General features: G+C 33.8%; 1 protein-coding gene across 1 annotated transcript; it reads right to left on the bottom strand.

The window, feature by feature from the left end:
• On the bottom strand, positions 1–25,514 carry Smp_178780 (meso-ectoderm gene expression control protein; the record flags this gene model as incomplete). Its single annotated transcript, XM_018789093.1, has 9 exons — positions 1–216; positions 2,592–2,717; positions 11,831–12,767; positions 14,444–14,591; positions 14,972–15,078; positions 19,998–20,194; positions 20,982–21,067; positions 24,341–24,455; positions 25,428–25,514. The coding sequence occupies 9 exons, from the start codon at positions 25,512–25,514 to the stop codon at positions 1–3; spliced, it is 2,019 nt and encodes a 672-aa protein (XP_018654571.1).
• Between the last annotated feature and the right edge of the window lie 995 nt (positions 25,515–26,509).

The following is a 26,509-nucleotide window of genomic DNA, read 5'->3' as shown; positions in this document are numbered from 1 at the left end:
TTATTTAATTTTGTCGTAGTCGTCAATTTCATAGGTCACGGGGATAGTAACTTCACATAATATCTCATGTTCTGAGACAGCTATGACGACACTAATAATCCAACTAATAAAATCCAAAAACATGTGAAACTGGTATGTCCAAAGAGTTGGAGTTGTGTGCCATTGAATATTTTCGAACTGAGTTCTCATATGATTGTTTAGAGAGACAGAAAGAAACTTCAATGAGGAAGTCAAATTAGTTAAATAAGAAAACTATAGTAGTGCCATACAAAATATCACATCGAATTCAGCTCATCAACGGCACGTGACATCTGGACGGAAGGATTCTAGGGACTTGAATATAAAGAACACTATCTTCGACAATCTTACGAAATTCTTATAAATGGTTATAATGCAAAGTGGTGTACGAAAAATAGCTCATAGATGAATTCCAAGTGAAGATGAGTGTCAAACAATGCTACTTGTTCTCGCCTTTGCTCTTTGTTCTCGTAGCCGACTGGATTATGAAGACTTCCATACCTCAGGAATCATAGAATACAATGGACAGCTTAGATACAATTAGACGACTTGAACTTCGCAGATTATCTAACTCTTCTGTCCCATACACATCAACAAATGCAGATCAAGAAAACCAGTGTAGCAGAAGCCTCTGCATCATTAGGTCTCAACATTCACAAAAGGAAAAGCATGACCATAAAATACGGCTCGGAGAACACCAACCTAGTCACACTATATGGTGAAGCTCTGGAAGAGGTGAAAATTTTCACTTATCTGGTCAGCATCATCGATGTATAAGGAGGATCTGATGCTAAGGTGAAGGCAAGGAGTGGCAAATCAAGGACAGCATTCCTATAATTGAAGAACATATGCAACTCAAAACAACTCTCAATCAACATTGAAGTCAGAATATTCAATACAAACTTCAAGACAGTCCCACTGTATGGAGTTGAAACTTGGTGAACTACTACAAACATCATCGAAAAGGAACAAGCATTCCTAAGCAATTTTCTGCACAAGGTACTCAATGTCGGTTGGTCGGATACTATGAGCAACAGCCTACTATGGGAGAGAACAAGTCAGCTTCCTACTGAAGATGAAATTAGGAGATGTTGGATGTGGATAGGGCATACATTGAAGAAATCACCAAACTGCATCACGAGTCAAGCGCTAACTTGGAATCCTGAAGGGAAACGGAAAAGAGGAAGACCAGAGAAAATATTGCATCGAGAATTGGGAGCAGACATGAAAAGGGTGAATATCAACTGAAAAGGATTGCCCAGGACAAAGTTCGGTGGGGAGTGCTGGTGGACGGCCCATGGTACTCCACGAGGGGTAACAGACAAAGTAAGTTATGATATCTCTTCGTTTTCATGTACTAAGTTTCCATATATTCACGTGAATTCGAAACAAATAGTCCATTCCTTAATGTAATTGCATTCTCATAACACTCCCGATGGTTGGTGTTCATTTGATGCAAGTTAATGGAGCCTTTGTTTATCTTAACAAATCCCAGATTTATTGTCCACAGTTCTAGTTTCGGTTTGTTGCCGACCCCTGTTGAATTTGACACTTGGATCAGTTTTCATTTAGTTTATTGTGTGTTTTGTAAGTCATTCCCGTACAACAATCTTAGAAATCAATTCTTTTTTTTTAATACTTTAACGTGTGGAAACGCTTGAACACCTCACTAATTGAGGAATGTAAAATATATTGCTTGTGTGGCATTTAATAATAGTTCTGTTTATGCATAAAAACTTCATTTTTATTCATTATCTTACGCCGAACCTAGTCGACAATTTAAATACTCATATTTCACACTCCTCAATTCACGGGGTGTCTACGAATTCCCACACGCAATAATGAATGTACTGATTGTTTACAATTCACGCGAATACATGGGAATGTAATGTATGACATCGAAGAGACATCATGAACTATATTTTTTAAATTGATTGAAAATCATGTTAGCTACTGAATATTAGTAAGTAGCATAGTTAATATAAAAAAGAACTGGGGCATAAAAATAATGAGTATGGACGAAGCACTTGACATTGGTCGATATTATTATTATTATTATTATTATTATTATTAGTAGTAGTAGTAGTAGTAGAATAATTTTTTGTTTCGTGATCCCAACCACAGCTGTCATATATTCCGGATGGGTCATTAAGACAGCATTAAAACCAAGAGCAACGAACGTTAGGTCTGAAGGTACAGTCGTTCTCATAATCGTATAAAAACTCAAATAAAGATAAATAACAACAAACAATAAAGATAACAAAGGAGGTACGAATAACGGTTTGAATCTAATAAGCATACTCATATAATAAATGCCCAAATTTCACCAACGAACATTTAATAACTACTAAAAATATAGTTTATTTTGAACAACTAACAAGCAAGAAAAATTATTTATTCACTTATATTCAGCACCAAACAACCATAAAACTGCATTGAACCTCTGTATGTTAGCAAAATGTTGTGCACGACCAGATCACCAGATCATGATGCAACCTGATATGAAATGGTTCTTCTACCATAGATAGCTGGTATAGAAATATTATGTTACACTCAGATATACTTTTTCCAACCATCATTACCTCTTTCTTCCTTACTTGTCCCCAAGTCAGTTTGTTAGTAGATTCTTGGGTAACAATACTGTCTGATTCTGTTTTATCCAGTGTATATTCAAATAGTGTGTCGAACTTTGGTGCTATCTATGATAAAAATAAAAATAATAAGACAGAGGAAGAAATTATTCAGTCGGTTAACAATTTAACCGATTTAATGACCATAATAATAGGAATGAAGAAGTTTGGATTAAGAAAATAGCCATTGTACAGAAAGGACTTGCATAGAAACATGATAATACAAAATTTACGTTTATTTGTATGATTGTCGATAACTTCACAGAAGTTATTTTCATTCAGGCTTATGTTTTATAAAAATTGTTAATGGATATCTATTTCTACTGAGTGAATCACACATAATTTTGATTAAAGCTGTAGTCTAGATTTGATGGGAATGACTGCTAAATGCAATGTCATGTTCTGATAAACAGTGCTTTTTGTTATCCCGTCTGATAATCCCGTTAATAAGATAATTGGGAAGGGAATGATGACTGTCGCTGCCTTTCTTTTCCATAGTGAATGAAATTATTTAGTAAACTCCAATAAATTCATCTAATAAGTTCTAAACGACTTTACAATGTCTAAACATGAATTAAAGAGCAGGGTCATTAACTCCAGTGTTTGGATATTTTTATTGATTACGAAATATTCATCTTTGCTGACACTGATTATTGTTACAGATTCATGATGGGATTTACTACTTAAACTGTAGTTGGTATTTTCCTGTTGTAAATACTGAATATTAAATCTATTTTTAATGAATCAACTTATCAAATCGAAGACTTTTTCATGGTTCAATAAATAAAATCTACAACTAATCAATCAACGCTGACTTGAAATTTTTTGCAAAAAGAAAAAGGGATTCACTGAGCAATGAAACTTATTGTATACTCCTCTTATAAATGTATATAATTATTCCGTCATATATTTCTTACCAAAGTCATTCAATATTAAAGCGTTTTCCAAAGTTAAGTGAATCCATGACACTTACTCGCTTACTTACTTACGCCTGTTACTCCCAATGGTTCATAGGCCGCCGACCAGTATTCTCCAAACCACTCTGTCCTGGGCCTTCCTTTCTAATTCTATCCAACTTTTGTTCATTCTTCTCATATCTGTCTCCATTTCTCAGAGTAATGTTTTCTTTGGTCTTCCTCTTCTCATTTGACCTTCAGGATTCCATGTGAGGGATTGCCTTGTGACGCAGTTGAGTGATTTCCTCAATGAGTGTCCTATCCACTTCCAGTGCTTCTTCCTGATTTCTTCATCCGCTGAAATCTGGTTTGTTGTCTCCCACAGTAACTTGTTGCTGATAGTGTCTGGCCAACGGATCTGAAGTATTTTAGGTAGACAACTGTTAATAAACACTTATATCTTCTGGATGATGGCTTTGGTAGTTCTCCACGACAATGATACTGTAAATAATGAACTTGATTTGTGTCATAATTAAAGATAATTAGATCCATACAAATAAAATTAAGCTGTAAAAAATTTAGAATTTTCGAATCCCCAGCATTGTATATTAGTGAATATATCATAAACAGAGACAAGTAATAACAGAGTTCTTCCTATACAGCGATAGCTGGACTAGTTAGTTACAACACATCACTTGTCAAGAAATGTTATACTGTTTAAACTTCTCTATAACTAGTCGTTGATTTACGAAATTATTTTCACTAAGTCAGGTTGTTTATTATGACAAATTCAACTGGTTATTTTTCTCTCATAAAGCTGTATCTCAGCTCTCGTGCAACACAAGTTAAAACATAGTGGTTAACTCTATCATTACAAAAGAAACTAACAGATTTATCACAATAGGTAAGGCATATTCAGTAAGTAATAAAATCTTTTTAGTCCTTCATTCTCATTCCTCATTTAATAGTCAGTAGGTCATGATTTCCCATATTAATGATTGGTTAATGATAACAAGATTATAATATTCAGCTACAAGATATTTTACAGTAATGAGTAAGATTAGCATTAAAAACGAACGTCTAATATCTTGACTACCTTTGAATAAAATCTATACTCTTTGAAACCAGTGGAGCTAATTCTTTTTTCCTGACATTTAAAATCGAGCAGTTTTCCCACTTTTTCGTGTGCCAAAATAATTCACTTTTATACGGGTATCTTCTCTTGAAATTGTCACTACTTCACTAATAAAAGTATCTGAGATCCTTGTTTACATGTAGCCTGTCATCTGTTGACATTTTAATATCCGGTGTCTAAATTTAGTGTTTAAATAATTTTAATTTCTTTACTGTTAAAATTTATAATTAGTCATGTCTCAAATCCAATCAAAGGCTTCATATTTTAGGCGAAATGCACTTCTAGAACTCTTTAGTAAAGTCTTTGGTAGTTGCGATGAATCTCAAATTAGGTGCCTATTATTAAACTGGTAAGCTCCTAACAGATTAAAAATATATAACCCGTAGTATTCCACTAATTTACTGATATTGAATTTCATAGAATCTGTATACAATGCTTATTCAATTTCACCTAATTCTGAAGATCAAAGTAATCAGTGAACTGTTGTTCACTTGATCATTCACTATTGAAATAAATAAAACTCAAACCCAATAGTTTTGTTGACTGTTTAAAATATTCATAATCAAATTTCTCAGGCAATAAATTCATAGCTTTTGGGTTAAAGTGTAAAGAGAAAGAATAATTGTACAACTCAATGTTCTAGTGGGTAGTGAGTGCAAAGACGAATTAAATCTTCTTTTTTTGACCTTTGGATGGTGAGAATTCTTTAACAATAATAATAATTAGACGATATTATTCTGCTAACAGACAGTAAGCAGAAGTTATCGACTCCACAGACTTTGTTATCATTAGATTATTCAGTCGATTGAAATATTCATAGAAATTCAAGTATTCTATAAATAACCTACACAACATTGGAATATTTCTCACTTAGTTCACTTTAAGTGGACCTATTTAAAAGGCTTTAGAAAATATATCCAACCTATTTAATCCCTTTATTATCGTCAATTCAAGCGAGCAAGTCATTTGCTACATTAAACCATTTCAATGTTTTATTCGTTTGGCTAGAGGAAAGTTGAGATATTTAATTCCTTTGATCAGAAAAGGGTATAAATTCAAAAGGTATGTAAAAATATTTAAGTTGAAATGAAAGGTGGATTGATTACCTATCTATCTATCTATATTCCTAAACAATACAAATGAAACTTATATAATAGTAATTTTCATCACATTATATAGACAACTGTAGATAAGAAAGAAGGATAGATAAAACTGTTTTATCATAGTCTTGTAATCTTTGGAAGTGGACACTCCTAACCGATACGTAGTTATTCGGAGAGTTATTAACTAGAAGGAAACAGTTATTCAGTTCTCTTTGGTTTCTAACTGTACTCCCGCTTATTTGTTAGATATGTATACTACCTGATAGTAGTACAAAATCGTCATTAAGTCATTTAATAAAACGTTTCGTTTGTTTGAGAATTCAGTATTGGAAAATGAAAGCTGCTAAAAATACACCTCAATTAAAACTGGTTTATTTGCATGTATTTCAGTACGTCGACATGAGTAGCTTATCAGTCCTTACCAATATTCATTAAGCTCAGTAATAAATTTAAACTTGGATAATATGAAATGCTAATTCCATGAATCACCCAGTAACGATAAGGTTTATCACTGAATCAAATATAAACCTTCACTTCCACTTGCTTGAGTAACTTTATGACTGCTCAACAAATATGAAACAATTTACAGAAATATTGTAAAACAAAACGATGTCTCTACTTTCAGTAGTAACTGTCGTCAAAAATATATGCCTTCATCATAGAGACATAATTGAGGTTTGGGGGTTCAGTAGATAAATCCCATTATATGACGGGTTAACTGAGACTAGAAATACTAGTCATTAGATTCAAACTCTTCGCTTATTATGAAACTTGACGGTTTGTAATTAAGAGAGATGTTATCAGTGTTAGGAAGTCATAGGATATAAAAATCATCACCATTTGTCTGAATGATGTCGATTTATATTGTTAGCTAAATATATTATGATTACATTTTTTTGTAACGATGGATGTCTCAATGCACGTTAAGAAATTTCATGTTTCTTATTGTCGGTGGATAACTGACTCTTTTTTTAACTTCATTAAAATATGTCAATGTGTATAGTTTTTATTGATACCACAGATTATTCTGTCAATATTTAACTACGACAGCTTCCGAGTACAATTCGCCAACAAATTAACCAAACACTGAATTGTAGATCAGAAATTATACGTGACCTATAATCATTATTCTAATGAAATCTCTTTGCAAAATTTTATCACGATGATGTGACGCTTTCATATTGAATATAATCTTTTGTCAATTTGTTACCCAACAAATAAACCATGTCCACCATAAATTTTTGTCATCTCGTTTCCTTTGTTTAGTGTACTTACAAGGTAAACTAATAACAGATCTCTTTCTCCCTATCTCTCTATCCTTCTCTCTCGCTTCACCTTTTGTGCTAAAAGTGATAATCGTAGTAAGTGTTGGAAAACATGTTTTATGACTATATATAACTCGATCTTAATTAATACGTATGACAAGTTGTCCACAAAAGAGCGTAAATCTTTTTTATTTTATTATTTTTTAAAGTTTTAATGATGCTACTTACTCATCACTCTCATGTCGTCTACCCTTACCACCACTATCATCAGCACCACCAGATACACACAAACATACATAAATTAAGTACACATGAATCTTTCCTTTTTTTATTAACATTATTAATGTCAAAACACGTGGAATAAAGTCTCAATAGACAGACTGACACACTCGAACTTACATAGAATTGAACATTCATAATACTTACACATAAGAATTTCCAATCTTGTCATTTACTGTTAGGTTATAAAATTTTGCTACCTGGTTAAAAGTAAAATTAATCTGTCAGATTATATAATTTAATTTGACAGGAATTTTGCAATTATCTGTTTTCATTAATGAAACTGAAAGTCTAGTCAATGAATGTAAAGTTTTCATAAAAGGTCTCAGACGTTTTTCAGGTCAAAATATTCTTCGATGTTCATAATTTCAAATTGGTGAGAATAGATTTTAAAGCTGGTAAAACAAATTTATTTCTGACAGGTATCGGAAAATTAAGATGTTAGCCGCGTTCATTTGAGACTACTTGGAAGATATCTTCTACAGAAAAAAACTTTTGTTAGCATTAGCATGGAAATGATCGTTGAAACTATTTAAGTTTAATAACAAACACAACTATTCTCACTTTTCCCAGGCGCTTATGGACCTAAATCTGTTAATTCTTCTCTAATGCCTCTGATACAGTAAATGACTTGACAGGAGAAATAAAGGCCAAAAGAAATAATTCATTACGGTATTCATCAAAAACTTTTAATTAAGCTAATTATTAATGTTAATTCCTTCATATAGTTCAGTGAATAACATTCCAGTGTTGTATCACTGACTTTTTATGCACTAACTGGTTATTGCACACTTTTACATTGTATATTTTTAGATTTAAGAATGGATTAAGCTTCCTAATTAGTTGATTAACAGAGCTAATTTAACCTCAATTAACATTATCGAACTAAAAATTAATGAATTGAAATATTTAAATGTAATCCACAACTATTGTATTGTATTATTTATTTCCCTTTCAATAAACTCCCACTTTTACACAATCCAGATCAATAATTTTTTCTCAGACAATTCTTTTTGAATGGTGAATGGTTGCTCAATTTCGTGGATTGGTTGAAGTTAGACATTAACACTGTTGGATGCCGGCTCAGTGGTCTATCGGTTAAGCGCTCGCGCGCGAGACTGATAGGTACTGGTACTGGCGAGATCGCGGATGTGCACTGCCGAGTCTCACGATGGGACGAAACGGCCGTCCAGTGCTTCCACATTTTTCATCGTGGTCTAGCTTCAAATGAGTCATGAATTTAACTACTATAAGTATCTCTCATTGCTCTTCCATACTGATTGCTGTTTTCGTTTATTTTCATTGGTGGAGGTTTTTCTGATATTCGACAATATAAAATTCACTTTTTTTCAGTGATGGGTATTCTCATGTTCAGGTTGTAAGTAGCTCAGTTGAAACTGACAAATAAAATGAATATCTGATTCTGATAAATTGGTTATTCTTGCTTCAGTCAAATATTTAGATTTACAAATGACATACATTTTTATAATCTCATTATATGATAGACAGACAAAGGCGAAATAGTTTATATAATGATAATAATTGAAGCCTTATCTTCATCATTTTGTGTGACTTAAATATCTACTTGTCCTTTTATTTTTGTATTCTTACGTCTAATAGTATATGTCCGTGTGTGATTTATGCGTAGAATGATTGTTTTCCTATTAAGCAGTGATAACTCAATTATACATGCTTCATTCAATCTCTTCTATATACATTTCGAAGTGTTAAAAATAAATGCTACTTTGTGGGATAAGAAAAGCAATTATTCCTTGCAGACGCTTATCTAAACAAAATCAAAACCCCAAAACAAATTTCTATTCAATCATACGATACAGTATTCTATAAGAACATAACACATTTGAAAAGAAATGAAATGTTTCTCTAGTGATTATCTGCACCTACAATGTAGCTCTGTGGAGATTTCTGTACAATGAATAAATGACATCTATCCAGTGCTCACTGATTTTCAATGATTATCTAATTAATAGTTGAATACATGAGTCGATTAAAGCTAGACTACCATGGAAAACCTGAAAACACTGAACGACCTTTTCGTCCTAATATGGGACTCCTCGACAGTGCGCACCCACGACCCTGCTTGCGGGATTCAAATCTACGATCTTCGGTCCCGTGCGCGAACGTTTAACCTCTCGACCATTGACCGGTATTCAACATTATTAATGTCTAACATCTCTAATTAATTTTACTCCGTGAAGAAACTATTCTTAATACATATGATCTACATAAAAACCTGTCAGTAAATGCTATTTTTTGTCAGTAATGTAACTTTATTTTCTAGCTGTAATGATATTATCATTAAGTGCTACATATCATAAATAAAATAGTTTTAGATTAATCTGACGAATTTAAGGCTAGTTCTTTTTTTGTTGTCAGCAAAATCGAAACAATCAAATGAACATTTCGAAGTAAATTTCAACGTAGATGAATGACTTAATAATCTTTCGTTTAATTGTTCTGTTGTCTAAAGAAGGTCGTATAATGTAAAACTGTAATAGTTTAATTTATCTACAGTCAATATTTGGAAAGTGACAACTGTTCAAATTGCTCTCTTGGTCATCATTTGAGATATCTTCATGAAAGGGCTAAATGAATGCAAATACGACTCCTGTTGAAGAGCATATACAAAATACCAAATTGTTTCTAATTTAAATACTAATATGTATCAGTCGTCAAAGAAACAATAATCTGTCTAGAACTTTGTCGGTGTTAACAATGTTATTCTGATGTCTAAAGAAAATAGAGCAATTAATGACTTAAATTGTTGTCCAACTACTTTGAAATCCTGAAAACTCAGTTAAAATTCATTTGTGAACACTGAATTCTAGTAGTTAAAGACCTGAGCAGATTCCATTGAGACTGTTTTCCGCGTAATATTGACAAATGAGAAAACTCAAGCTCCTGAGTCGTTGAAATATCAGAACCAGTTTGATTTCAAAAGCTATTTTCTAAGACTAATAAAATGTGTTGTCTCTGTAAAATAATTCCAAATAAGCATCTATTTCCCGTTTTAGCTTAGATTTCTATGTAACCTTATGAGGCACATGGAATTCGACTGCAGGTTGTGGTTTTTCCACTACTTTATGGATCAGCACACCACTCGACATTTGCTGTTAAACTCTGTGTTTAAAAATATAATACCTTTTTATCATCTAATCGGAACTTTCATTTTACATTGAGTTTTAATTATGGACCAGTTCTCATCACAGATATAAATTCTGTTATATTCTACTACTTATTAAGGAATATTAGTAGAAATTCATATATTCATTAATCTTAATAATACTCACTTCCATTTTTCTCACTATTTCCAGTTAGTTAGTCGTATTTTATACTAGCTAATTTGTGTCTTATTATTCTGTTGTCGGCAGACCCTATTATTCGCATATATTTATTGGTAAAAAGAAATCTCATTTGTAAGATTTCCGACTAAACTACTACACACCAGTTTTCTGTTGTCTTGGGACACTTCGAGGAACACTAATACAAAACCCAAAACAATCACAATACCAATTATTGACAGAATAAGGTTTGAATGACGATCGTTTCCCGTATTCAAATATTTAGTGACTAATGATTATGTTCACCCCTGATCAGTCGAGGGACTGTTAAAAAAAAGCAAAAAGAGTCTTGTGATCTGTAAATTACTAATTGTTTCTATGAATAAATAAATAAAGTGAATTCAAAGAGAAGACAAAACGCATTATGTTAGCCAATAATATCGATAAAAGTAATATCGTATAGTTTGTTCGTTTGTTTGTTTGTTTTTATCATATAAATTAATGAACCCATGGAAATAAATTAAAGAATAACGAGAACATAGCTGAACGTTGACCAACTATTGTGCTAATTTATAATTATCAATCTTGTTTACTTTTGTTAGAGAGTAATGAACTGATCATACTTAACAATAATAATAAATATTCATTTATATATTGAATGGGGGGGATATTTTTTCCTATAGGATTTATGATAAAAACTATGTTCTCATCCATGGAACATCCAAGATCACAGAGTTTGTCATTTTTTTAAAATAATGAAACGGACCAATTCATTGTTAGGAAATGGTCGAATATTTGGCGCAGTAACGGTCTTCTTTTGAAAGAATAATAAAATTATTATATCATTTTAAATTCAGCATTTGTTTATGGATAACAGGAAATCAATTGTTATTTTTTGCAACGTGAACTGTTTGTAACAGTCATCATGATAGGATTACTGTCACTCTGACATAAACTGTGTATACGGGATAAAGGATGCTACACAAATAACTAGTCTGCTACAGTTAACTGAAACACTTGTGATGGATAAGTTCTCAATCGTTTTCTTCTTGTTCACCCTCATTTTCATCATCGTCATCATCATCATCATTATATTCTTCGTCTTCCTCGTCTTCTTCTTCTTCTTCTCCATCAACATCATCCTCCTCCTCTGCTACAACCACTGAATCTTTTTGATGATCCGATTGCCCTAAATCATTTACCATTAAAACTTTGTCATTCCGAAATACTGTCTCACTTGTCTCGCTGTAGTTTGTCATAGACTCTGTTTTTTTGTCATGATTATTTTGTTGAGTCATAGTTAACTTTTCACGCGGGAAATTTACATCATCTTCTAACTTCGTTGTCATTTCCGAGTGTGTGGGCAATGGTACTATCCCTACTTCTGGTCTATCTCCGGGAGTAATTGCAAAATTATTAAATAACAAATGTGATTCATTCTGGCGGTCATGACGATTTTGATAATGTGAACGATTGTCTGGATCAAAATTCATATGAGACCACTGTAGAAGTGACTGATGATTGTCATTCTCCTTGGAGCATTCACTGTACATTGAGTAGTTAGAACTTGTACAATTCAATAGTTTACTTATTTTCTCCGGATAAACTGTACCATGTTTCTGATCAGAATATTCTTGTTGTTTGTGCAGTTCAGTTGCCCATAAGTCATATGAAGGTTGAGATGCATCTGTAGAAAGAGTAGATTTCAAACCCTGTTGATTTTGACTGTCGAAATAACGTTCTATACTATTTGTTGAGTGAGTTGACACGATATCAGATTTCAACAAAGAATTTTGATTAGTATCATGAATATTACTATCATTAGTAACTACACCAATACTCATAACCTCTTGATGGTGATTACTGTCAGTATTACATCGGCGTATACGCTTATGTGCATGATCACCATGTTCTCTATAGGGAATTCTCATTGCATACTCATTAAGGAAGTATTCACTCATTTTATGTTTTGAATCGTTGACATAGTTAGCGGTAGTTTTGTTTGATAATTGTGACGATGGAGGTGGCGGTGGTGTAGTAGTCAGCAAATGATTCGTTTTTGTTTGTTGGTGCTGATTGACGATATCTTCATAGACTAGAGGATCATTTAACAAACAGTATTCGCGACATTCAATTTCACTAATAGTTAGAAAAGAGGAAAGTTCGGGTAAATTTATTAGTGTAAACACACATAATGAATTATTATATATTTACTTGTTTATTGTAAATGTCAATAACCATGTTTTGTATATGGAATATAAAATATAATTTCGGAAAAAATAAGTTTACTTCTGGCCATACATCTAGGTTTGGTGAACATGAAACCCCTTTTGATCTAAATTCTGAAACTGAATTGTAAAGTGACATTTTTACCAGTCAATATTTGTTTCCGCTAAGATAGCAGTGAAAATCTGATGCGAAAAACATTATTTCATACTCCAACATAAACACTAATCCGAGTTTTTCAGTTACTTAGTCAAAAATTAATCATTTTTAGTAGAGTCATGGGAAACATGCCATTAGAAACTTCTGTTAGTCGTTGTGCTACCGCGGATACACAAAGAAATCGTTGTTGGGATTTTATTCTCCGAACTAGGTGGTTTAATCTTGAAGCCCTTGTTTTCTTTCTGAATAATATCATTGGCATAAACTTCAGATAGAAGTGAACCACTTAACTTTCTTCACATAGGATTGATAGCCTACTCTGCCGACCTTGATCTTGGTTGATTTTTGTTAACCCTTGTCTTGTCATAATTTGTATATTTGTTTGTTTGACAAAACAGGCTATCAGTCATGTGTAAAGAAATTTGAATAGCTCACATGCATAGGGATTTTTGCTAACAATGTTGTGCAGGATGACAATGAAGGTTTCACGATTAAACCACCCCAACTCAAATAATGAAAGTTTACCGAAATCATCTACTTGAGCTACAAATCTAATTCACCATCTCAAAATAAAGTGTTGGTTTTCATTGATGAGCACTTTTGAATAATATTAGAGACGATTTACACTAGATGTCTTGAATTGAACCCATCGAAAAATTGCTGATGATCAATGTCCAAACTCTGGTGACTAATTATTATAGTTATCGTATTCATTATCATCTAAAGATAACCATCGAATGTTACCTGGTTTCTTGGTCATGTTATAGATTTCAATTATCACTAGAGGCAACAGGATGACACAGGTCGCTGTTTTTCGTTTCATTTGATTGCACCTGGTCATCTTAATAATTCGATGGTATTTTTTGCTTTGCCAGTGAACCATATGATTTGAAACCACAATAAATGATAAGTTTTTTTTATTTTAAGTCTACCTTACAGCTAAGGGTACTAGTCAGCATGAAAGTACGTTTGTCGGTCTCTTCTAATTTCCATAGAGTAGATAATAGTTCACATATAAGAATCCACCACATATCTTCAATTATAATTTGAATTTAAATCAGCGTCAAAATGCTTATGGATACTGCGTATTCAAAAACTAAAATCCCAAGTTATCTGAAACTGTAATTTCTTACCTTATTTCAGAGCCTACTAATAAATAAATCATGGAAATATCATATGGGATTCTAATATAAGCGTTCATCTGTTTCCTTTCCACATCCACCACTAAGGACATTATGAGTACACCTGCTGATTAAAGTTTATCTCCGTTTAGTATATCCTATTCTATTTTTCTTGGAGGTCAAGATTGTTGTTGCTAAACCTTATAGATTCAAACTAGTCACTGACATAGTCATTAGGAAATTAAAAAATTGAGCTGAAATAGTTAAACAACTGAAATTATCTCAATACAAACAAAAGGGAATACTTACGACAGAAGATAATTCACACTGACAACACAATTTGGTCTTGAGGATCTACTGTTGTGAATTATGGTTGCATACGATTGTATCCACACCCAACCTCCAGATTTATTCAGTAGACGATAATATGGTGTTGTAACTTGACCTTTATTTAAAACTATAAATAAATACAAAAGTATTCATATGAATGATCAGTGTCCCAACTAAGAATTAGTGATATGACAGCCACCAAACCTTTAGTGGTTTAAAACAGCCATTGTATTTTGAATAAAGTTCATCCAATTTACAAATTTAATTAATCGCTCAATGAATTTTTATACTAATAATCAAAGTCTCAGATTGTTCAATACTGACGATATAACATGTGAAATTTAGTTTCCAATCGGCTTGTCAGACAAAAACTTATTCCTTTTAAATACTGAATACCGATTGTTAATATTGTGTAACTCTTTTCAAAACTGGAAATACTGTATTTAACCGAAGTTTCTAATCTTTACACTGCAGTCATCAAGAGATTAACCATCAATTTAAACTTACGTATTTCATGAGAATGTCTTAAGGATGCAACATCTGCTGTGTGTACCAACTGATAAAGTGTTTTATCCACCAGTTCTTGTGGTTGAAAACCGGTTATTTGAGAAATTCTTCATCCGACAAAAGAGAAAAGATGGTAAAGAATAATAATAGTAACCTGTGACAATGGAAAATGTGTAATTCAGGTCAGTTAAAATAGATAAAATATATATATGTTTTATGTTGTTAAGACAATGTACTTTCATACAAAAAAGTACGCGTGCAAGACTGTTAATAACTAGCGAAGGATGATGCTCAAAGCTCAAGTATGAATTAACTATAGTATGAGTAGGAAGAGTTGTGAAGTGAGTAGTTTTGTCACTTTTGCTCAAATGTTGCTGAAAGCATTCCAAATGATTTTTTGATGTATCTTAAGACTGAACACTTTTAGAATGTCGACAAAGACCACTCTATTGGCAAAACAGTATTTAACTATGAATAATTGCGCATATTAGTTGAATATTCTCATTACTTAGATAAACAAATCTCCACAGTTGGAATCATGCGTTAACCTGAGCTGTGCCACCATTGAGAATCTAGAAGCACTGGACAGTTGTTTCACCCTAGCACGGGAGCCTCATAAGTGTGTATCCGTGACACCACACGCGGGGACGAGCGCCTAACCTCAAGACCACTGAGCCAAGATCCGACGTTGTTAATGCCGGATTTCAATCAACCCATGATCTTGCGCAACCCTTCATCCATGGCTTTGGGTGGGTAGTTGTCTCACACGCGACATGGTTGGCCTCCGCTGGTTACGACTTCTTACTAGAACTCCAGGAGCCTTACCTTAAAGCCAGTCACTAGTGAGCACATAATTGCTATTAGTATGAGGATTTGTAGAGATCTTGGTATTTCACAATAACCGCGTTTTTTGACATTGCTTTTGTGTATGTATATATTAAAATGAGTAAATGTATTTTGTAGTATATATATATATATATATGTACATATATATATATATATATATATATATCAAGTTTGATACATCATTATGCATAGATCTCATATCTGTATTCATCAAACGGGTGAATTGTCCATAATTCCAGAACTATTTTAGTCGAAAATTTAAAACAAGCATACATACAGTATTCATATACCATTTTATAATTCATTATCTACATCTACCTTTGCAACTTAGTGATGCCTTTTTTCCGTATGAACTATTGTAACTAATAGTAAATATGTCTGACTACACAGTAATCGACATACTGAAAATTCAGTTAACGCAGAACTGTCGTTTACGTAGTATTATTAATTAATCTGACAATAACTAAACGTTTAAGTCCTATGAGTTTAATGGAATATTTCGTTTTGTTTGTAACATGCTTGTGGAAGGTGACTGTATACAAATTAAGTGATTTGAAATGGCTGTTAAAGCAACAACAGCAGATGACAATGATTATGAAAGCATCACTACCAAACTTATTTACTATAAATTAGGTTTCTTTGTAGACTATTTATGAATCAGCATCATTCACATCACTGCAAGTATTAGCTATCCATATAGTTTCAAAGGCTTTTTTAGTCGGTTTAATGAAGTGATCCGTGGACATGTTTTTCTTTGAATGTCTTGATCAAACAAATACTACACAACCAAGCAACCTACACCCAGTTATTTCTGTCCTACTGGTGAGTCACTTTAATTGTTGACCATATTTCCGACTGAATAGTCCGTAGTCTTCGATACTTACTTACTTACTTTCGCCTGTTACTCCCAATGGAGCATAGGCCGCCAACCAGCATTCTCCAACCCACTCTATCCTGCGCTTTCTTTTCTAGTTCTATCCAGTTTTTGTTCATTCTTCTCATGTCTGTCTCTATTTCTCGGCGTAATGTGTTCTTTGGTCTTCCTCTTATCCTTTGACCTTCAGGATTCCATGTGAGGGCTTGTCTTGTGACGCAATTGGGTGATTTCCTCAAGGTGTGCCCAATCCACTTCCAGCGCTTCTTCCTGATTTCTTCATCCGCTGGAATCTGGTTTGTTGCCTCCCACAGTAACTTGTCGCTGATGGTGTCTGGCCAACGGATCCGAAGTATCTTGCGTAGACAGCTGTTAATAAACACTTGTATCTTCTGGATAATGGCTTTCGTAGTTCTCCACGTCTCCGCCCCATACAGTATAACTGTCTTCACATTTGTATTGAAAATTCTAACCTTGGTGTTGGTTGACAATTGTTTTGAGCTCCAGATGTTCCTCAGTTGTAGATATGCTGCTCTTGCTTTGCCTATCCGCGCCCTCACATCTGCATCTGATCCACCGTGTTCATCAATGATGCTGCCCAGATATGTAAATGTTTCCACATCCTCCAAAGCTTCTCCGTCAAGTGTAATTTGATTGGTGCACATTGTATTGTATCGGAGAGTCTTGCTTTTCCCTTTGTTTATATTGAGACCTACTGCTGCTGAGGCTGCTGCTACACTGGTCGTTTTCTCCTGCATTTGTTGTTGCGTTTGTGATAGAAGAGCCAGATCATCCGCGAAGTCTAAATCGCCAAGCTGCATCCTGCCTGTCCACTGTATCCCGTGATTTCCTCCAGATGTTGACGTCTTCATGATCCGGTCGATCACCAGGAGAAAGAGAAAGGGTGAGAGTTAGCAACCCTGCCCAACACCGGTCTTTACCTCGAATGAGTCGGTGAGTTGTCCTCCGTGTACGATTTGGCAGTTTAGTCCATCATAGGAGTTCTGTATTATATTGACTATCTTCTCAGGCACGCCGTAGTGTCGAAGAAGCCTCCATAGTGTTGTCCTGTCCACGCTATCAAATACCTTCTCGTAGTCAATGAAGTTGATGTAGAGTGATGAATTCCATTCGATTGATTGTTCCACAATGATCCGTAGAGTTGCGATTTGGTCTGTACACGATCTATCCTTACGAAATCCAGCCTGTTGATCTCGAAGTTAGGCGTCTACGGAATCCTTCATCCTGTTTAACGATACTCTGTTGAAGACTTTTCCTGGTATTGAGAGAAGAGTGATGCCTCTGTACTTATCACACTTGCTGAGATCGCCTTTCTTTGGTATCTTGATCAGAAGTCCTTTTTCCAGTCTATTGGTACTAGTATCTTGGCAGTTGCTGCTACATTTGCTTTCAGTGCCTCTGCCGGGATGTTGTCTGGTCCCGCTGCTTTGCCGCTCTTGATTTGTCTAATGGCCATGCTGATCTCTTCAATTGTTGGTGGGCCAACATCGATTGGGAGGTCTGTGGGTGCTGCTTCGATGTTGGGTGGGTTCAGTGGAGCTGGTCGATTCAAGAGTTCTTTGAAGTGTTCTACCCACCTGTTTCGTTGTTCTTCAATGTCGGTGATTACTTTGCCTTCCTTGCTTTTCACTGGTCTTTCTGGTTTACGGTAAGTTCCAGCAAGCTTCTTTGTTGTGTCATACAATTGTCTCATGTTTCCCTCTCTTGCAGCCTTTTCCGCTATCATTGCTAAATCTTCCACATATTTACGTTTGTCGGTTCTGATGCTTCTCTTCACTTGCTTGTTTGCTTCTGTGTATTCGGCTTGTGCCTTGGCTTTTTCTGCTCTTGTTCGGCTGGTGTTGATTGCTGCCTTCTTGTTGCTCCTTTCTTCAGTTTTATCCAGTGTACCGACAGTGATCCATTCCTAGTGATGGTGCTTTTTTCGGCCCAGAACCTCCTGACATGTTGAAACGAGTGCCTCCTTGATCCCTTTCCAGTTGCTCTCCACGGTAGTTCCTTCTCCATTGAGTAGATCATGAAAGGCCTGAAACCTGTTGCTGAGGGCTATGTTGAATTTGTTGAGATTGTCTGCATCTCGAAGAAAGGCCGTATTAAACTTTTGTGATGTTGTCCGCGCCGTTGTCCAGTGCTTCTTAAGTTTTAGTTTCATCTTAGCGACCAGCAAATGATGATCTGATGCTATATCAGCTCCTCTCCTGGTTCTCACATCCTCCATCGTCCTCCTGAACTTTTGTTGATGCAGATATGGTCGATTTGATTTTGTGTAGTGTGATCCGGTGAAATCCAAGTGGCTTTGTGTATGTTTTTGTGTGGGAATATGGTGCCACCTATGACCAGTTTATTGAAGGCACATAGGTTTGCAAATCTCTCACCGTTTTCGTTCCTTTCTCCCAGTCCATGTCGTCCCATGACGTCTTCGTATCCAGTGTTGTCCTTTCCAACCTTGGCATTGAAATCTCCCATCAGAATGGTCAGGTCTTTGGTTGGGCACTTCTCGAAGATTGACTGCAGCCTATCGTAGAATTGGTCTTTAGTGTCTTCATCGTAGTCGTTGGTCGGCGCATAACATTGGATGACGTTCATTGTAATGCCCTCTCTCTTTGTTTTGAAGGAGGCTTTGATGATCCTCGGTCCATGAGATTCCCATCCTATAAGTGCATTTTGTGCTTTTCTGGACAGCCTCAATGCCACTCCTTGTGTATGTGAGGCATTTTCTTCTTCATGACCGGAGTATAACAGAAGTTCCCCTGAAGCTAGTCGTTGTTGTCCAACCTGCGTCCAATGTGTTTCACTGATTCCAAGCACTTCCAGGTTGTATTTCCTCATTTCCACAGCAATTTGGAAGACTCTGCCGGTCTCCCACATTGTCCGGACATTCCATGTACCTATAAAAATTGTTGCTCTGGTTGTAAGAAGGTGCATCGGCCTCATGACTTCCGAAGGAACTCGGCTTTCATCATGAGACGTCATTTTTCCTTCTACTCCCAGGGCAGATTTTGAATGGTTTGAATAATTTTTTCTGGTTAGCGTTTTTTTAGCGAGTTTGTTTTCTACGGGATGTGGTCGCTAACCCCATGCCCAACCTTCCTCCTTTACCCGGGCTTGGGACCGGCAGTTGCTCCCGGAGGAGCTACAGGCGGAGTTGTAGTCTTCGATAGTCTCAGTGTAATATAACCTAATACCGTTCGCTAAGTACTTACCAATTATTAGTTATTTTAAAGTGTCAAGAAACAGGATGGGGAATTGAAAAAAGTTACTAATGTTACACTTATTTTTACTCACCTGCCTTCCAAAAAAATTAATTTTAAATCTAAACTGGCACGGAACATGAACATATCCATACTTAAGCGTATTTCTGTATTATTTGTATTCGGTGAAGGAATCGCATAGGCGAATGATATTAAGCCTAAATTTTGGTAATACTGATATCCATCTAGGTGAATAACACGAACACGTAAATGTCCATTGCAGTGTATTACCTAATAATTAACAAAAAGAACATAAAATGATAATACCAATATTGAAGTCTTCTAAAAAAAGTAAAGCCTTCAAATTATTCTCTGGTGATACCAGAGGGCAGTGGTTAGTTATCTCATTCGTGTTCGAGACTTTTCAGAAATATCCACCAACGACAGTGTCAGAGATTTTACCAATAACCAACAGGTTTTACTCCCAGTTGACGACTTTAGATACTTCAGTTGGAATCAATTTCCTACATTACTGATGAGTCTGAAGTTAGAAATAAAACACCGGTCCAATGTTCCTTGGTTTTCAATGCTCTCTAGTTGACATCGATTCATGGATAAAACTAACCTTAACTAAGCCCAAATATTTACCAGCACAAAATTAAATTACCGATTAATACACCGAAAGAAAAGTACAAAGTGATTAAATTGTTTATCATGTTTCCTTTTTTCTGTTTGCGTTTAAATTTATTCATTTCACAGCTGATTTCAAATGAATATTGAAGAAGTATTTTTTTAAGAACTCAGTGTGCTGTTATACCCATATCATTGTGTGTATTCATCACCTTGGAAAAGAGGCCACATTTGAAAAGTTTTTTCTTAAATCTACTAGTTGTCCTTAAATTCTTGTTAGTCTACTCACAGCATAACCTATTTTCACCATTATCTGTTTGCACATGAATAGATTGTCATTTTGTTTCCATAAAACTGATTAATCTTGACATACTAAAACTATCCCTTTCCTTAAAAATAGTCGAAATATAAAACCCAATGAATAGTAATCATTTGTACAAGAACTTACTTTAAAACCAGCTGTAGTTAATCCAGCATTCCTTTTAGCTAAGACACACTTTACACGCAAGAAGAAGCTGCGTTCAAGTGTGAACTCTGGATTTGATAAAATAAATAAATACGAATAACAATTTAGTTATCAAACCAATAAGGACTTTGAATAAAACGGGAATTTTTTAATAATAATGATAATAATGCGATATCACCTTTGGTTACGGCATTGGGCTATATGGGTTTGAATCCTTACATTATAGAGCACAATATCCTTGAAAATTATAGATTTTTTGATTGGTACCAACCTCATAAAACTTTAATCTAGGTTTCCCCATAAACTATCTGCAACGATTTTGTACAGAAATATAGGGACCTATAATATCGAATCCCTTAACCTAAAGGTCACATGAAGAACTTGATGAAGTAAAAAAGCCAGTGTTGACTTTGATTGGACAATGAGTTTATATCATGTTAAGTCTGTTAAGTCTGTAACTCTGGTATGAAGAGAGTGAAAAAATCAATAGTAGGTTTGTGTATCTTTTTTGCTCACCATCTTTCCGTGACGAAAACGTGCTGTAATTTATCATACATAGATATTTTAATTCAACTGAAACTTTTCAGTTCCAATCGAAGGTAAACTGATAATCATAAATTGACATCAGTTTTCTCCATGAATACATATACGAAATTCAGTATCCTTAACACCGTAAGCGACTATCTACAATTTGTTAACCTTATCGGTTAATTTCAAGACTTCTCTTATTTTTCTAATTTAAGTAGGCTTTTAATTGTATACAAAAATTAACCTTTCTCACATTATCTGTTAAATGATAATCTGCTTCAAAGCGAAAGATCCATGTCAATTCAAGTTAGTATTTAGTTTAACCACATATGGTTAGTCATTTATCAATAGATATTAGCTTAACTGGTGGTAATATTCACTTCACAAGTCAATTGTCATACTGAAAACCGTAATAACAAGAAATAAATAACGAAATAACATTTCACACTGAAAGTCACGTAGGATTACACTTGAAAGAATGAAGAGAAAAAGAGGACAATAAAAATAAGATTAGCTAAATAGGAAGAGTGAGGAAGTATATTCAAGAAAGTTACTTGTTTTAATGTTTACTTATCTCATTACACTTATATATACATATACTTATATATATATTCTTCCTTTGATCGAAGGAATAATAACAACAACGTCTTTTTGTACTCTCAAATTCTACCTATCTAATATATCTGTATCCTCCTCCGCTTTCCTCACTCAGTTTCAACGAATAAATCTATTTTTCAAAATGATTTTTAACCGTTTATCTCTCTACCGAACAAAAAGAAAACATTGCTGATTAATTAGTCGTATCGGATAAAAATGAAGAGAGATAAATAATTAAAAAAAAACAGGGCGAGAAAACGAAAAAAAATAGACATTACACTTTTAAAAAGCATTTGAGAGTAGCAGCACTTATCAGGGCGGTGACCATAGTGAGAGTGGTGGTAGTGGCGTAAATTATCTGAAGTTCATGATTAACTTACAACATAAAAATGAACATATTAAGGAAAGATTAAGAATGAATTATAAATTGTGTCTACATCGAATAATTTAGATACTGTGAATCCAGCTGTGTAAATATATTAAACCATTTGTTCAACTTATTATGTGTTTATATAAAGATGTAATAACTTGCAATAATAATGATAAACTGAGGGGATACAACGTTAAGGTTACATATAGAAAGGGGAATGGTTGTAAAGATAACATAGTAAAAAGAAGACTAAGAGTGAAGAGGAGAAGGGGTGGTTGAGGAAAAAAGATAGTAAATGTCCTCTTGTTCTCGCTTATTTCAAAAGAAAAACAGAAGCCATTTAGAGAAGAGAAATTTCTCCGTGCAACAATTCATCAATATTCACCTATCTGCTTACATGTGTTTGTGTGTATGACTGTACATTTGTTTCTCTTTGCAAATGTTTGTATTAAAATGAACAAACGGTAGAAGAAAATTACACATAGGTAGATTCAGATAAACAAAAATTTTGCCGAAGTATCAATGAACATCAGCGTAACTGATTCATGTGAAGTTTATCTTTACTTGTCAAAACAAAACTATAATGAAACTACCATTGAACATCATTAAGTCATCATTGAGGTTATTATTATTATTATTAAATTTACAGGAAATTAATTTTGAAAGAGAATAGATCAAGTCATTAAATTAATTTTGCTCATTAACAATGATTTAGTTATGAAATGTGTAGGAAAACAAACAAATGTTTTCAATGTTCAACATAATGTACTAATTTGCTTAAATATTCGTGGGATAAGTCATACTGAAATGAAGTTGTTATCATGTAAAGACTAGTTGCTCTAAACTTTAAACTCAACCGTATATCAGTTGAGGAGGTTTGGATTCACCTATGAATCGATCCAAAGGTTTTTTTTATAATTTAGTTAAAATATTGATAAAATATAAATATGAGATTCTAAACTACTGGAATAATGTGAAGTGAGTATGTTCCAATGTCATTTTCAGCTCAATGAAATAAATGTATACAGTTTAGAAACGTACAGTCTATTTATTGCTATCAGCTTATTGTCAAGTGACTTTCTATTTGATGTTCAGGCTTCACCTACCTCCTTACAGTCTTGTCTTGTATTTATTGCTAAAATATGTTACGAAGACTGAATCGGTGGACAATTCAAGCATAACTATATTCATGGGGATGAATATTCTTTTTACGTCTCAGAAGCTTTACTCACATCATTGTTATAGTGGGAACATTTTCCATAAAATTTTGTGAAGCATCAATCTAAAACTGTATTTCCACCGTCATCAGAAACTTCGTTTAAATACATAACTCTAGGAAACATTAGTATGATGGGCTAAACGTTTTACCTGAGGTATACGAAATCTACCAGATGCTAAAAGGAATGATGCTACAATATTCAACACGTATTAAAATCGTTCATTCTTTTGAAGAAACTCACTGTTAACCATACTTAAAACCTTTGAAATAAACGTTCTTTTTTATGTTTAGTTTTGCTTGTAAGGAATTAATTAATTATCTGTTTAACCTTATCCCCAAGAATACTTTGAAATTAGTCACCCATGATAGTATCGAGAGTACTTTTTAACATTATTGATAATAATATCAATAGTGAACATATTAATGTAGTTGATTTCATTACGGAAACTTTTCATCAACAAAGATTTGACTAAAAATACACCGGAGCTACCTTTACAACATTTCTTACTATACTGTATGAATAATAAAGTTCATTTCCTAATTACTGAATCCAGTCATTGTTGTTACTATCCAAAACTGCATACATTCATTATATTTATAATAGGCACCTCAGTACTGCGCACTTACCTGACTGACCAGAATTAGCAGCTATTTCTGACGGGTGCACAGTAAGTATCTGTTTCAGTTCATCATGATCCAATGGATGCAAATATTCAGTCATTTCATTTCCAGTCATTTCAACCTTTGAATGCATCAAGAAATGAACATGTTATCGTGTATTAAAAGGTTGCAAAAATATGTAAGTAAATTGTTACATAAATTTTCAGTAAATACTAAATGAATATAAGTCAGTAGCTTAGATTAACTCAGTCTACAGGTGGGTTACCGAAAAAACTATGAAGAAGACTTTCCAAATTAATATTTTCAGTGTATAAACATTTATTCAGTTAAACAAATGATCTATTTGAACCCAGGACGAATCATTTTTAAATAGTTTCATTTATACAATAACAAAAAATGGAATAGGATCATCTAATATTCAATGAGTAAAACAGGAATATGGAAATACATTCATGATTCAAATTTACAATGATCTATATTCTGATATCTGATAGACATCATTTCAATGACTAGTTGAATCTGAAAAGTACTAAACGTACTTTTCGTTCTAATTTCGTACTTTTTATGAATAATTATTGAATATTAAGTGGATTGAACTAAGAAATCGTAAGTTTCCCTGTAGGTATGCTTCAAGTAATTCATCGTAAAGAAGTTTTCAATCAGCTATGTGTGTTTGCTTAGACATCATAACGAGTCTTGGTCAAGTGTAATCAATTTTAAATAGTTGATAAACAAATTAGGTTGATACACTTAGTTTTAATTTGGATATTGAGCAGAAGGGAAAAATATAACTTAACATCGTAATTATACTGAATAAATACTAGTAAAAGTCCATGTTTATTTGAAAAAAACTACCAGTATTTTCAAAGAGAATCATTACGTCTTTCTTCATTCGCCAACAATAATAACTATAAAAAAACATTTCAATTATTATGAAATCACTCTAGAGTATAGTACAGATGTTTCCTTTGACAGATTATGAGTAAATAGGAAATCAGTGGATTTTATTGTCTCAAATGTCTAGTGTTTTTGGTGCAGAAGATATTGGATTTAAGTTACAATTAATATTGAACGGTTATTAATGTATAATTACCTGAGACAAACCCAGTAGAACAGAAGCTGTTTCCGATATATACAGAATTCTCCCTTCTAGCGAAACAATGAAGATGAAACCATCCATTGACTAGAGAAGATAAAAAAAACACAAAGGTTTTTAAGTGAGCAGACAAGAAATAGACATGGTAGACATGGGATTCAAACAATTTGAAAACATCTGACTACACTCTTCAACATCTGAATTTCTTGTTGCTTAATCTTAGCTTTTAATACCCAGATGTGATTGGTTTAAATATGAAAGGATCTTTTTAATCAGTATGGCTGATATTTACACAAGTTGTCTAATAGTATAAATATGCATCCCACATATTAGATGTTTTCAGTTTAAGCTCAGTTAATATTTTATATATATGGCTGAAATTACATTGACTTGCAGATTAAAGAATTTATCAATACTCATCTATTCCTCGATTTATCGTCCCAGTTAAACAGGCAGTATACAGATTGCATTAAAGAGACCACCGTAGAATATTTTGCCAAACATTTATAAGAAACCAGACAGAAACGAGAATAAAAGCACTTAAATAAATGGTAAAATTAATGTTTTCATTTGACGAATTCCAAAAATGAGGTACAACAATAACCTTTCTTCTAATAACAAACCATAGAAGTATATTCTCCTTTAAATAGAAACGATTAATCTTTTAATGTTAATTTTAAATTGTTCTCACCTTAAATATGTTTGGAGCCAACTCTCTCTCTATTACGTGGTTTGATAATGCATGAGAATAGTTCCAGTTATCCCCAAAACCTACCGTTTGAAATACAATAAAGTACATGAATGTATTGAAACAGTGAAGCAAAACAGTAATTAAAATAAAGACAGAACAAATATTGATGCAGAACAATATGTAATCAAGATGGGTCGTGGTCCCTCCTCTCTTTCCTCCCACCCCTTTTCTCCCCCCTTACTCCCCGTCCGATACCAACGCTCTTGTCTAACGTCTCTATTTCTCTAGGTTTGTCTTCTTCTGTGTGTTAACCTGTACGGCAGGTTGATGTTCATCATACAGTTATTTCTTTTTCTTATTCCCTCCTTTTCCTTTCTCTATCATATTA

This window comes from Schistosoma mansoni, chromosome W, assembly GCF_000237925.1.
Source record: "Schistosoma mansoni strain Puerto Rico chromosome W, complete genome".
NCBI classification, from domain to species: domain Eukaryota; kingdom Metazoa; phylum Platyhelminthes; class Trematoda; order Strigeidida; family Schistosomatidae; genus Schistosoma; species Schistosoma mansoni.
Note: the sequence above shows the minus strand (reverse complement) of the source record. Positions and strands in the feature narration are given on the sequence as shown.